The sequence below is a fragment of the Sebastes umbrosus genome, chromosome 8 (genome assembly GCF_015220745.1).
Source record: "Sebastes umbrosus isolate fSebUmb1 chromosome 8, fSebUmb1.pri, whole genome shotgun sequence".
In the NCBI taxonomy this organism is placed as follows: domain Eukaryota; kingdom Metazoa; phylum Chordata; class Actinopteri; order Perciformes; family Sebastidae; genus Sebastes; species Sebastes umbrosus.
The window spans coordinates 16670037-16684315 of record NC_051276.1 but is presented as its reverse complement, the minus strand read 5'-3'; the positions used below and the strand labels follow the sequence as shown (position 1 = coordinate 16684315).

General features: G+C 39.6%; 1 protein-coding gene across 2 annotated transcripts; it reads left to right on the top strand.

The window, feature by feature from the left end:
- Positions 1-243: 243 nt before the first annotated feature.
- Positions 244-13709, top strand: tpcn1 (two pore segment channel 1). 2 transcript variants are annotated; one of them, XM_037778646.1, is made up of 26 exons: positions 244-917; positions 4667-4803; positions 6974-7150; positions 7238-7351; positions 7522-7652; positions 8144-8232; positions 8405-8439; positions 8559-8617; positions 8797-8896; positions 9021-9137; positions 9251-9375; positions 9459-9507; positions 9601-9664; positions 9763-9807; positions 9904-9960; positions 10048-10101; positions 10242-10314; positions 10603-10710; positions 10807-10968; positions 11127-11242; positions 12508-12554; positions 12650-12718; positions 12840-12936; positions 13172-13311; positions 13402-13482; positions 13563-13709. In XM_037778646.1, the coding sequence occupies exons 1-26, from the start codon at positions 827-829 to the stop codon at positions 13707-13709; spliced, it is 2484 nt and encodes an 827-aa protein (XP_037634574.1). In that variant the 5' UTR covers positions 244-826. The 2 variants fall into 2 exon arrangements, with proteins under 2 accessions (XP_037634574.1, XP_037634573.1); XM_037778645.1 differs by lacking the exon at positions 244-917 and adding an exon at positions 2558-4223.
- Positions 13710-14279: the final 570 nt, after the last annotated feature.

Here is a 14279-nt window from a genome sequence, read left to right as displayed (position 1 = left end):
AGTCCAGTGCTGCCTATGTGATAAATGTAATGTACTTGATTTTGGACCCCAGGAAGATTAGCTGGTGCCATTGGTATCAGCTAATGGGGATCCTTTTTAAATAAATAAATAAATTATGATGCATTGAATTGCAGCTGCTAGCAACATTTGTAAGAATGAATGTGAATTTAAAAGCATTATCTTAGATCAATTTACTTTTATTTTGAAAATTTGGCAACGTTCCCTTATAGCCTTGCCGGAAATTGCTCCAGTGTCGTGAATGTTTGTTGATCCAGCTATCCGGTGGTAGAGCTTTTAGTAGTTTCGTGTGTCGATAATTAGTGTCAGGTGTTGTTGCTCTGCAGAACGATTAATGTAGATATAAACCTGGTGTACTTAGTCATCGGTTAAATGTTAGAAGAACACGCAGAACACATGTTATCCAGCAGAAAGCCTTGCTGTTGTGTGATGGTGATGGTGATGGTGATGGTGATGGGGATGATCCCGTGATGGACACAGACGGACAGTCTCAGCTTGTTAGCCTGAGTGACAGTGAACCAGTTGATTCGGTGACAGATGCCGTCTGTGACAGCAGGACAAAGAGCAGATCTGCAACCCACAGGCCGTGTGTCCGCTTTGCACAACTTGAGAAGCCACTAGTTCCTGATTTGCATGGCTAACCAGAGACACATCTTAACTAGCTCTCATCTCAGTTAGCAAAAAGTACTCGGGTTTGTCTAGCGCACAAGATGTGCAGCGCACTTATTTAGCTAGTGAGCAGCTTAGATCAACTCTTAATTGACTATAAGTGAATCAAGGCTGGTTGAAGCCTGTTTATCTGCTAAATATGGAGTCTGACGACGATGTGCCTCTCATCTTAACCTGGGATGAAGCAAACAGCGGTTTACTCAACGACGAGACTGAGAGAGGGGACGAAAGTAAGTTCTTGTAGTATCCTCATCTTCAGCCATAGTGGTGTTATTGCAAACAATGTATGCATGTATGGCTGGGCCCATGCATGACCCTGGACATTGATTTTTGGTGTTGCTAATGTTGCATGGTATTAAATGTAGCCTACCTACACTCAGTTAAACAGCTAATACTAATACAGTCTAGCATTAACTGCCTGCAGGACAGATAATAATGCACACAGTGCACTTTCATAGACTAAGCTACTGGAGTTACCCTGCACTATATTCATTTTAACAGTCTCTTCTGCACTATATTCACTTGTTTAATAGTCGTGTATCACAGCTGTTACCCTGCATTATATTCAGTTTTAACAGTTTTCTTCATCTCCTTGTATTTTTATATCTGGTATATTTTTTTGTACTTTACACTACTAACTTTTTTACTGCCTTTTTACTAACATGTTTTGCACTATGGAGCTGTGATGCTGGAAACTTAAATTTCCCTTTGGGATCAATAAAGTGTCTATCTATCTATCTATCTATCTATCTATCTATCTATCTATCTATCTATCTATCTATCTATCTATCTATCTATCTATCTATCTATCAGCTTTGCAATACATCCCACCTTCATGAAGGTTATAATGTTCAATTTTTGTTTGAACTGTTTTTAGGTGTTTATTCAACTTTATTATAGTCATTTTGGAAGATGTAGTTTGTGGGGCTGTTGTATTCTACTTATATTTGTTTCTAATTCTTAGTTTACCCTCATTCATAGCAAACTGCAACCTCCAAAAATAACATGAAATTGAATCAACACCTCTCTAAAACACTTTCAACAAAATAAGATAAGATAAGATATTCCTTTATTAGTCCCGCAGTGGGTTAATTTGCAGTGTACAGCAGCAAAGGGGATAGTGCAAAAAAAAACAAGATGCATCAGCTAACAGAGTGTAACAAAATATGAACCATTTAAATAGAAGGAAGTATAAAAATAGGAGCAGTACATACAGTATTGATAATAAACAGACTATTAACAAAATTGCACAAGTGGAAAATGATATTGCACAGTGAGAATGAAATGAATGAATGAATGAATGAATGAAATTCCACCTGAGAATATAATTTGGTGTGTAAGTGGTCTACTGGGAGCAGTGCTGGTTATGGAGTCTGACAGCTGCAGGAAGGAAGGACCTGCGATAGTGCTCCTTCACACACTTTGGGTGGAGCAGCCTAGGTGTATTTAGTGTTTTTCTATATGTTATCATAGCAGTATATTTTGTGATATGAGGTTAATGCTCGTCTACTTACCAGATGTGCACTAGCGCAGTCGGAAGCCGTCTAATGTTGTTGACCGTCAGCTGCATACATGCTGCACGTCCAGGCCACACTGCTTTCATGGCGAGCAGAGATTGTCCACCAGGCTCTGACATCACGTGTGTTTGTGTGCAGTACGTATGGGTATCCATGCATCCACTCAACATAGTAATCCTGCTGCCTTTGTATATAAGCAACAAAATGACCCCTCTGAGAAACTGCTGCCTCAGCAGACCAGTGCGCCCCTCAGCCCCTCCCTGGTGCTCATGGGCCGCATGTGTGTGTGAATGTCTGCAGCCTGTGTGTAAGTGTGTCTGTGTGTGTGTGTGTGTGTGTGTGTGTGAGTGTGAGTGTACTGGATCATGTTCTCTGGCTGGAGGTGAACAGGAAGAGGAGAGGAGTTTTTTTGTCCTCAGGACATTTGGGAGTGGTGGACAAGGAGGAAGTATCATACTGTTCTTGCTGATTGCTGTTGGAGCTTTCTGGAAAGAGAGGGAGTTTGAACCTGGACACCGAGAAAGAAGGCTGCATTTTATCACCTCATTGACAAATCACTTGCTTGGATAGAAGTGTGGAGTTCAGTTTTACTGCTGGTGGTCACGACCCTTCAGATCACCACAAAACTATTTTTTACTTGTCCTGGGAGAAACGGTCATGACTGCTGAGCCTGTTTGTGTTTCTGTCAGCCTGACCCCACCGTGTTTTTGACCGGGAGCTCCGAACATGTTATTGTTCTCAAACAAATGAGGGGTTGGAGTGGCACACGTTGGACACGGGTTGTACTCCTGTCAGGATAACAACCAGGCTGCCGCTGGACTGGAATTTGATCTTCACACTTCAGCTCAATCTGCTGCCGTTACAGTGGACGGGAACAGTCTGTGCCTGCATTTCAGAGAGTCATATGGTCTCCACAACTTTTCATTCCAGGAGTCGTGCCTGAAGCAGACATGTGATGTACAGTACGTGGGAAGAGCACCAAGATAAACTCACACAGGACTAAAATATGCAGCTGCTGAAAGACACATGGAGGGTTTGCTTTTTCAAGAAAGAAACTGTGATTTATATTTATGAAGGACCCTGCTTGAGTCATCTGTAATTTCAGGTTATTAGAGAATACTAGTTAATCTGGATTTAATCTTTTTCAGTTGTACTTTTGAGTTCATTTTAAAGATATTACTTTTTTCTGTGTCATTTAAGATAGTCATTCAGTAATTCTACATTACGTCCTACAATGGCGTACTGCTTTTTCAGTGTTATTAGATAGCTAGATGTCTTCCCTGTCTTTTGAAGTTAGTCAGTCTCCCTCCTGTAGCGCAGGATTGGTTCCTCCTGTGGTTTTTCTGTCTTGTGTCTGTATCCTGTCTGTGGCAGGAAGGGGACGTAATAGACAATGTGATATCAATGCAAACACTGCACTTTCTTACTGACTGACTGCACTGGGTTCAAAGTTCAAACTCTGTGGCTCAGGCTGGAGGCTAATGTGTGCACGTGTGTGTAAGTCACATTTCACTGTCACTGGTCACAGTAACTCTCAACAAGGCGACTGTAAGAGACATTTTTTTTCCAAAAGAAGCAACCAATTGTCAAAGAAGTACTGAGCTTCATAAGCATTGTTAATTGTTTTGAAGGGTGTTCTGTCTCCAGTGTCACTCTGATCCGCCGGCTTGGCCTGAATATTTCTGGATCTTTAAGGACGTGCATCCGGACTGTGTTTCTGGATTTTGCATCAGGCCTGAGTGGAATGTTTGGCCATCTGTATCTCCAGATGTGTGTGGATGTTGGAACAAGACCAGCACACTGTGAATGACATATTCACTCACACACACACAGACACACTTGTGCTGTGGACATCAGGGACCTTGATTCATTCACACAGCTGGGGCACACAGACAAATCCAAACTGATCAATGGAGTGCATATGCGGACAGGCATCTGGTTCCCATGAAGATCATGCCCACAACCCGAGTCCAGTAGTGATCTCCTCCTATGCCTTACAGTTAGAACTAGACTGCATTGGTAGGCCCATACCCCTCTATGTACTGTGTGTGTGTGTGTGTGTGTGTGTGTGTGTGTGTGTGTGTGTGTGTGTGTGTGTGTGTGTGTGTGTGTGTGTGTGTGTGTGTGTGTGTGTGTGTGTGTGTGTGTGTGTGTGTGTGTGTGTGTGTGTGTGTGTGTGTGTGTGTGTGTGTGTGTGTGTGTGTGTGTGTGTGTGTGTGTGTGTGTGTGTGTGTGTGTGTGTGTGTGTGTGTGTGTGTGTGTGTGTGTGTGTGTGTGTGTGTGTGTGTGTGTGTGTGTGTGTGTGTGTGTGTGTGTGTGTGTGTGTGTGTGTGTGTGTGTGTGAGACCTGTATACGGAGGGCTAAATATGGAAATGAAAAGAAAAGTTCATTATTACAGTTGGTTGTTCTTTTCCACTTATGGGCTGTATCAATACACTGACATTTATGTGTTTTCTTCCAGATGGAGGAGGAGGCAATTATGACATAGTGAACAACGCTGTGATCTCAACGCCCGGGCCACAAAACCACAGAGCCCAAAATGTGTCCTTACGGCAAAGCTGGGAGATGAACTACCAAGAGGCAGCCATCTACCTGCAGGTACTCACAAGCAGTGGATTGTTAGATACTGAGTGTACAGGGCAGCTGAGTTCACATGGTTATATAATGTTTTTTATTACACCTTTCAAACTGTATTACCTGTAGATGGTTAAACTTTGTGCTCTTTAAATGTGTCTATATTTAGTTCATGAACAGCTAGTGGAAGTAATAAATCAATTAAGAAACAAGGAACTTCAAAATACAAACGAAAGTAGGGAAGCACAAATATGGATATAGAATAGTTGTCCACTTATTTTTTAATACAAAAACTCAAACTCAAACAAACGCAGGCTTTTTCATTGTGTTTTTAAAAAGTTGCAGAGTCCATGTGTAATGATATAAAAGGTGTTAGTATATATATATATTTTTTTACATTTAGCGTTTCTTAACAAAGCATGTGTGCATCCTTAAGGCCAGATAATGTGTTGAATGCATTTCCTTCCTCATAACATATTTCCAAAGCCGATATTATTATTTTATTTATTTAAAAAAAATACTACCAGTATAAATTGGGCTTTGTTTATATCCATATTTGCAAGCTTTCAGTCTTCTTCTTCACTGCATTTGTTGGCGCATTACTACGCTTCTTTGCACATTATTGTTACCAACTGGTGATCAGAAGCATAGGACTGGCAGCAAATGTTTGTGCCGCCCGGGGCGGCTGTGGCTCAGGAGATAGATCGGGTCGTCCACTAATCGGACAATTGGAGTTCGATCCCTGGCTCCTCTGGTCCGCATGTTGAAGTGTCCTTGGGCAAGATACTGAACAACCAATTTGTTCCCAAAGGCTGTGCCATCGGTGTGCGAATGATTAGAATGATTAGATTAGATCCTGATGGGCAGGTTGGCACCTTGTTTGGCAGCCTCTGCCACCAGTGTATGAATGTGTATGTACATACTGAGTACCGATCCAATACTAGTGTTTAATTAACAAGCTGTATGCCTCACTGTGTGGAGGTTACTGGGATCATTCTTTTATGTGTATTTACAATTCAAGTGTAAACCTTTTAAAGGCAGCAACAAGTTGGTCAAAACTTAAACAGGAATTCAAATTCCATTATATAATGTATAGTATGTACATATATAATTTATTTTAAATGGATCGGCCCCATAGTCACCGATAACTGATGCAGCTATTTGAGTCAGTATAGGCCTGTTATATGTATGTTTTTTTTGTTCCGTCGGCCATTACAGCATAAAAGCATGCATTCTAATATAACAGGCTTTCAATCTAGAGCCTATGGGGCAAATACATGCTATTTTTCCTCTAGGGGCAATGCTGCTGTATTATGGAATACTGCAGTATTTGCAATGCATAAAAATTAGGGCTGTCAATCGATTAAAGTATGTAATCGTTATTAATCGCATGATTGAAATAAAAAATGTGTGATTCATTTGCGATTATTCCCCATTAACTATAATGGGGAATAATCGCAAATGAATCACACATTTTTTATTTGTTTGAAATGTACCTTAAAGGGAGATTTTTCAAGTATTTAATACTCAAATATGTTTGCCTTATGCAAATATATGTACATATTTACTATTGGAAATCAATTAACAACACTAACCAATGACAAATATTGTCCAGAAACCCTCACAGGTACTGCATTTAGCATAAAAGATATGCTCGACCCTTTTGAAAATGGCCATGCCAGTTTTTCCTCGCCAAAATTTTGCCTCAGTTTGTAGCGTTATTCATCCTCCTTCTCGACAAGCTAGTATGACATGGTTGGATTCCTTAGATTTTCTAGTTTCATATGATGCCAGTATCTTCACTCTAGCTTTAAAACTGACCCTGAACGAATTTGCATTTACACGTTATGGTGATAACTTTGACAGCCCTAAAATCAATATTGTTGGTAATCACTGACATATCCCAGACTGTGAACAAAACCCTAGCATTTAGTATACAGAAAATAATTAAATAAAAACATAAAAACAGCGGCATTGTGTAAACATTTAAAGAGTTAAAATTCTGAAAATTAATGAATAGGAAAATTGGTTACTGTTTCATCATACTAATATATGTTAGATTTAATTTATGCTAATGCATTGTGTTTCTCAGACCACAGGTATGGCTCCACAGTGGTGGGACATTAATTAAATCAGCTGAAATCCAGTAAATAAAATAACAAAGGCTTACATTGTTTGGTTTAAATTCATACAGGAGGGAGAGAACAATGATAAGTTCTTCACCCATCCTCGAAACCCAAAGGCGCTGTCAGCGTACCTGTTTGCCCACAACCACCTGTTCTACATGATGGAGCTGGTGACAGGCCTGCTGCTGATGATGCTGTCACTGTGTGAAGCTCCTGCTGTGCCCTCACTGCGCCTGGATGTCTACGTGAGTGAACATATACACACAAACACAAGCTCGCCTTATACACACAGTTTCCTTGTAAAAGCACCTGTGTATTTGATGCCTCTGCAGGTCCATGCCACTCTGGAGCTGCTGGCTTTGGTTATGGTGGCATTTGAGCTATGCATGAAACTTCGCTGGTTAGGCTTCCACACCTTCATACGACACAAGAGGACCATGGTGAAGGTAACTGATCCATGATGGGTACTTTCTGATGGCATTATAGTCCCTGCAGCATGCTGGATGCTTTCTCTCCTAGGGGTCTGGTCCAATGAGGAAAGGCAGCCTCATATCATAGGTTGGGATTCAGCTTCTGTTACTGCATATTCTTCATGTTGTCTCTTCTCCATGTTCAGACGTGTGTGTTGCTGCTACAGTTCGTGGAGGCCATAGTGGTTCTGATCAGACAGACGTCTCACGTGAGAGTGACCAGAGCTCTCAGACCAATTTTCCTGGTGGACTGTAGATACTGTGGTGCTGTGCGCAGGTACACAATGACCTTAACATAACACACACAGATTCACACAGTCAGGTCAAAGTCATGGCCAAATAGAAATTCCAGCTTCCTCAGTTAATAAGTAAGGAAAGACCACACAGAGCTGCTAAGCATCGCTTTTCAGGCTCCAAACCTGTGTTTTTTTTTTTTTTTCATATGAAAGAAAACACATATGCTACTCAGTAAGCTTGTAAAGCTTGACAAAATCTTGCAAGCTCAGTTACAGTTCTGCTCTATTTGACTTTAGAACATCCATCGAGATGTCTGTCGCTGTCACCAGCGTCTGAAATTTTCAAAAATGGCATTTACTGCTCACTGTTTTAATGTAGCTACTTTGTGAATTGGTTACTTCAAAGATAATGTCCCCTTTTCCTTATTTCTTCCATGATTTTGCTTTTGTGCAACTCCTTGTACATACAGACACCACTGATTTAACTGTTAAACGCATTAATCACTAACAAGTTTTTCTTTCATCCAATCAGAAACTTGCGTCAGATCTTCCAGTCCCTCCCACCTTTTATTGACATCCTCCTACTGCTGCTCTTCTTCATGGTTATATTTGCTATCTTGGGTGAGAATGCTTTTCTTATTTTAATGTATATTAAATGCCGTTGCTTCTTTTCTTCCCCTTTTTTTTGTACGGAAGTTTTTAAAATAGTTCAGCGTGAACCATCTACTGTCTTTAGAAGGAACAGGGTTCCCTGTTACTCTGTGTGCTTGACCATCCTGTTGTCTCGTCCCAGGTTTCTGCATCTTCTCTCCAAACACTTCTGACCCGGTACGTTGAGACTTTATCTTTAGTGCCTGACATTAGTTTGTGTGAGTTACATAAGTTTGGGGATTTTTGTGTCTGTAGTGATCAGATTTCCTGACTTAAATCATGTTGTCTCGCCGCAGTACTTCAGCACCCTGGAGAACAGCCTCGTCAGTCTGTTTGTTCTGCTGACCACAGCAAAGTAAGCACAGCGGTAGACATAGCACTGTTCAGTTTTCTGTTTCTGCTTTACACACATGGCATGAAAACAATACTTCCTACTTTCAGAGCTCATCATAAATTTCCTCACCATATGTATACTTAGGTCGATTTTACAGTTTCACGTGACTTGTGTATCTCAAGCTTCCCTCTTTCTTGTAGTTTCCCCGATGTGATGATGCCATCGTACTCCAAGAACCGCTGGTCCTGTGTATTCTTCATTGTTTACCTCTCCATAGAGCTCTACTTCATCATGAACCTGGTACAGTACAAATAGCCCTGTTTTCACCACTTCTAACATTTCAGTCCTATTAAAAATAGACATGGCTTCCAATTAGCTCTTTTACATGATCACTCATCAGCTTCAATTCTCTGTACCTCTCCAGCTTTTGGCAGTGGTGTTTGATACGTTCAATGACGTCGAGAAGATGAAGTTTAAGTCTCTTTTACTTCACAAACGCTCCGCGATCGACCATGCCTTTCAGCTGTTAGTTAGCCGGCAGGTACAACCTCACTGTTCTATGGAGTGTAATGTGTATTTGCTGCAAATTATTTATTTTATATGAAGCACTCACAGCCACTGCGTTTATCTGTGTTGCTGTTGTTTTCTTTCCAGAGGCCGATGGGCGTGTCGCTGAAACAGTTTGATGGTCTGATGCGATTTTACAGACCACGGATGTCTGCAAGAGACCGCTTCCTCACATATAAAGCTCTTAACACCTCAGGGGCTCCTATGCTCAGGTAACTGCCTGACACACACTCTTTCAGTTAAAATCCTTCTGCTTTCAATTGCAATATTACATTTTCTGTCTGTTCTGCTGCAGTCTACAGGACTTTTATAAGTTCTATGAGGTCACTGGCCTTAAATGGAAGGTAAGTAGACTTACATTTGTACAATGCGGTTATAATTCACTCTATTTTGTGTCCTTTTAATGTACACATACCTCATACGTGTGCGTTGTTTAGGCACGACGCAGTGGAGAACATTGGTTTGATGACCTTCCACACACAACCTTCCTCATTTTCAAAGGCAAGTTTTGAAAAGTTTTTGTTTTCTCCTGTTTATCAGACTAAACAAATCTGTCTCTCGAGTCCGTATTCTCAGCTTTTTCTTCTCTACTTTAATAGGGATCAACCTGCTTGTGAAGTCAAAGGCCTTCCAATATGCCATGTGTAAGTGTCATCATTTACATTCTCCGTGCTGTCTTCAGAGATACCGAGGCAAAGTCTCTCATCATAAACCTTTTTGACAATTTCTCGTGGCTGCAGATGTGGTGGTGGCCGTCAATGGTGTGTGGATCCTTGTGGAGACGTACACACTGAATAGTAAGATCTTTCCCGATGACGTAAATGCACATGACTGAAGGAAAGTGTTTTGCACTACAGATATCTCACCTTCCTGTCCTCATGCAGGTGGATTTTCCTGGTCCAAAATTGTTCCCTGGAGTTACATTGTTTTTCTGACCAGTGAGTAGGCTGCGTGCTGTCTCTCACTCACATAGAACATATCATAGGCTGTAAAAATAGTCATAGAGGGCATCAAGAATTGAAGTTGTTTACATGCACTTTTACTAATAATAACTCTGCCTCTGTCCTTCCGCTTTTAGTTTATGGTGTAGAGGTGTTATTGAAAATAGCTGGTTTGGGGCCGATGGCTTATATCAGCTCTGGGTGGAATCTGTGAGTAATAACTTGGATACTGGTTTGATTGATTGACTTATTGAATGAGTACTGAATCCAAAACTTCAGACTTGTAGAGGGGTTATGCCGAGCACCACAGTGAACATAAGACTGCATAAATCCATAGACCCTGCTCCAGTCTGTACATTTGGATTCAGTACTCTTACTAAAACTTCAGTAATTTTAATGTGGATATTTTGTGAAAACACAATTAAAATGTATTTCAACATGTAGCAAACACTGGTTCTGTATCTTTGGTGTTAATGCTCACTGTGCTTGTCCGTCTAGGTTTGACTTCTCAGTGACAGTGTTTGCCTTCATGGGCCTGATTGCTCTTGCCTTCGATATGGAGCCGTTTTACTTTATCGTAGTTCTCAGACCACTTCAGTTGCTCAGGTACACTTTTATTTCTTACTCTTAAGAGGATAATGTACTTACACTTATATTTCACATTTTCGTTATGTTAAAATGTTGGTCCAATTTCTTTCACAGGTTGTTTAAAATAAAGCAGAGGTATCGTAATGTGTTGGATACCATGTTTGAGCTCTTCCCCAGGATGGCAAGTCTGGGTTTGACCTTAATCATCTTCTACTACTCCTTTGCAATTGTTGGGATGGAGTTCTTTGCAGATGTGGTTTATCCCAACTGCTGCAAGTGAGTCAAGCAATTGCAATTTATTTCTCAGTATTTTTACATATTGTCAGAATGGGATATATTGGTATTAACGGCGGTCTTCTGCATTTTCTTTTACCTTGTGGCATAAGAGGACAAATTATGTTTACTTCACTCCGTCTATTTGTTTTCCTTCTCAGCACCAGCACAGTGGCAGACTCCTACAGACAGATCAACATCACCTACGGCAACAAAACAGTGTTGGAAGAAGGCTACTATTATCTCAATAACTTCAACAACATTCTCAGCAGCTTTGGTAATTCCTCTATTTTTTTTTTCTTGTTAAAAAAAGGCTGGAAATATTATATTACTATATTGTTGTTATTGTCAACAAATCCCATGAAAAGACCAAAACCAAATATGCATTAGTCCGACTCTCAGTACTTTCCAACTTCCTGAACTTGTCTGTGACTCTCAGCAGCCCATTCGTTCCTACTGAAGATGTAAAACTGGTCATGAATATATAGTTAAAAAATTTTTTTTTTAAATGGTATGGTATGTCGAAAGAATTATATAACTCATTGTATAGTAAAAAAATCATAAAAATCATATTGTATGTTGAAAAAATTATAGTATAGTATTTTGAAAAAAGTAATTGTATAGTACGTCGAAATAAAAAAAAAAAAAAAATCATAGTACAGTATGTCGAAAAAAGTCATATAATAATTTAAAAAAATGAAAAAGTCATAGTATAGTATGTCGAAAAAAAAGTCATATTATAGTATGTTGAAAAAGAAGTCATAATATAATAATTAGAAAAATTAAAGTCGTAGTATGTCGAAAAAGTAAAAAGCCATAATCTAATATGTCGAAAGAATAAAAAGTCATAGTATACGATGTCGAAAAAATTAAAAAAGTCATAGTATACTATGTTGAAAAAATGTCAGGGTAAAGTATGTCGAAAAAATAAAAAAAAAAACAGCATAGTATGTCGAAAAAAAGTCATAATAATTTGAAAAAATTAAAAAGTCATAGTATAGTATGTCAAAAAAATAAAAAAATAATATAGTATGTTGAAAAAATAAGTCATAGTGTGTTGAAAAAAAGTCATAATATAATAATTTTAAATATTTAAAAGTCATAGTATAGTATGTCGGAAAAGTAAAAAGCCATAGTATAATTTGTCGAAAAAATAAAGTCATAGTATCTTATGTCGAAAAAAAGTCCTGGTATAGTATGTCGAAAAAATAAAAAAAAAACATAGCAGAGTTTGTTGAAAAAAGTCATTGTAAAGTATGTCGAAAAAAAAAGATCATAGTACAGTATGTCGAAAAAAAAGTCATAGTATGTCGAAAAAAAATCATAATAGTTTGAAAAAATTAAAAAGTCATAGTATAGTGTCGAAAAAAAAAAAAAATCATATTATAGTATGTTGAAAAAATAAGTCATAGTATAGCATGTCGAAAAAAAGCCATTTTATAATGTGTCGAGAAATTGTATTGTATGTTGTAGGTCACTATTTCTCTAGATTTGTACATTTTCATGTTTTCTAATTTGTGGATACCTTTTCTTTTTTTCCAGTGACTCTGTTTGAACTAACTGTTGTCAATAACTGGTACATTACCATGGTAAGATCAAGTCTTTTATTAGTCACAACTCTGCAGTCTTGTCATTGATCAGTGGGTGTTGCTGTTTCACTGCTGCCGTGTTCACTCTCCTACAGGAAGGAGTAACTTCTATGACAACCCACTGGAGCCGACTCTACTTCATGACCTTTTACATAGTTACCATGGTGAGGCCTGTGCAGTTTATGTTTGATATGTCTGTGGGATTATGCACTGCATTTCTACCTTCATCTGTGCGTTAATTTTGTTATTGTGACCGTGCATTTGTGTGATATTTTTTCTCTCCAGGTGGTGATGACCATCATTGTGGCGTTCATTCTGGATGCATTTGTGTTCCGCATGAACTACAGCCGCAAGAACCGGGAACCAGTGGAGAACCCAGAGGGTGAGATTAAGTGTGTGTGCGCGTTTGTGTGGATATTGTGTATACATTTACAGAATATATAGCACTTCAGAATAAAAGCCTTCATATATTCTCTAATATTTGCAGTATTTCTTACAGAGATAATCGGATAAAATGCTTATTTGATTAATATTTAGCTTCCAGTACTGCGTGAAAGGACAGTGTGAAGTTTGAATTAGTGTTCAGGGAGTCATTTTAATGTGTGTACATGCTCTAGATGAGAACGGAATAGTGTTTGAAGTAGAGGTGAGTCGTGATGAAGCTCTGGCCACTCTGGAGCTGTACAAACAGACTTGCCCAGGACTGTCCTCCCTCAGCTCGCTACAGGGAGTCCTACATACTATGGACCGGGGAGGGGTAAGAAAACACACACAAAAAACTCTTAGTATTCTGCTCTTCTCATGAAATCTCACTAATCAGCTTTCCCTCCTGCTTTGGTGTGTACAGCACTCGTCTCTGGTGTACCTTGGTCGCAGGTCTAGGACAAAGAGTGACCTCAGCATGAAAATGTACGAGGAGGAGATACAGGTAAGAAACTGAAGAAATAATCCCGAATACCAGTCGTTGTTCCGTCTCAACCTCCTCACCTTCTCTACATCTCGTTTCAGCACGAGTGGTATGCAGAGTATTCAAGGGAAAACTTACCTGAGCAAGACCAAAGTCTGGGGCGGGATCTGGACATTCCCGTCTGTGACCCGTCTTCCTTCCCAGAGCCTCAGCTCAACTCACAGACTGGACCACACAGCGTCAATTAATGCAGTTTGCAAGCAGTACATACACATCACCATCTAAGCGTTTTTTAAATGCAAAGAAACCCCCATCACTCCAGGTCTTCTCCAGTTCCCCGTTTGCCACAGAGGGAAACGAGTCCGGGGCCTTTTGGACTGACGTGAGTGAGACGAGTTAATGATGACTCCTTCCCAGAGCTGTCAGTACAGACAGAAAGACCTCAGTGCAGGTCTGTTGATCGACCAGTGAAGCGGGAGAGTTGCCCTCTATTGGCCTTTTCAAAGACTGCAGCCAATATTACCAGGGAACCTGTACTACTACAGTATGTTGTGTACATATACTGCTGTAGGCCTTTTGTGACCTCTTGTAAATCATGTACTTAAACCCGATGCCTTAGTTGAATGGCTCTTCTGATCAGTATTAACAGACATTTATCTAAAGACCAAAAGTATAAATACTTACACTCCTTTTAGCTCAACCCAACAAACAATTACGTTGTATCTCCTAACTAATGTCTGAAAAAGACTCAAAGTATTTTACTTTTATATAACTTCTTATTCTGTAATGTATTTCAGTTAGTTAAGAAGGGATTTAAT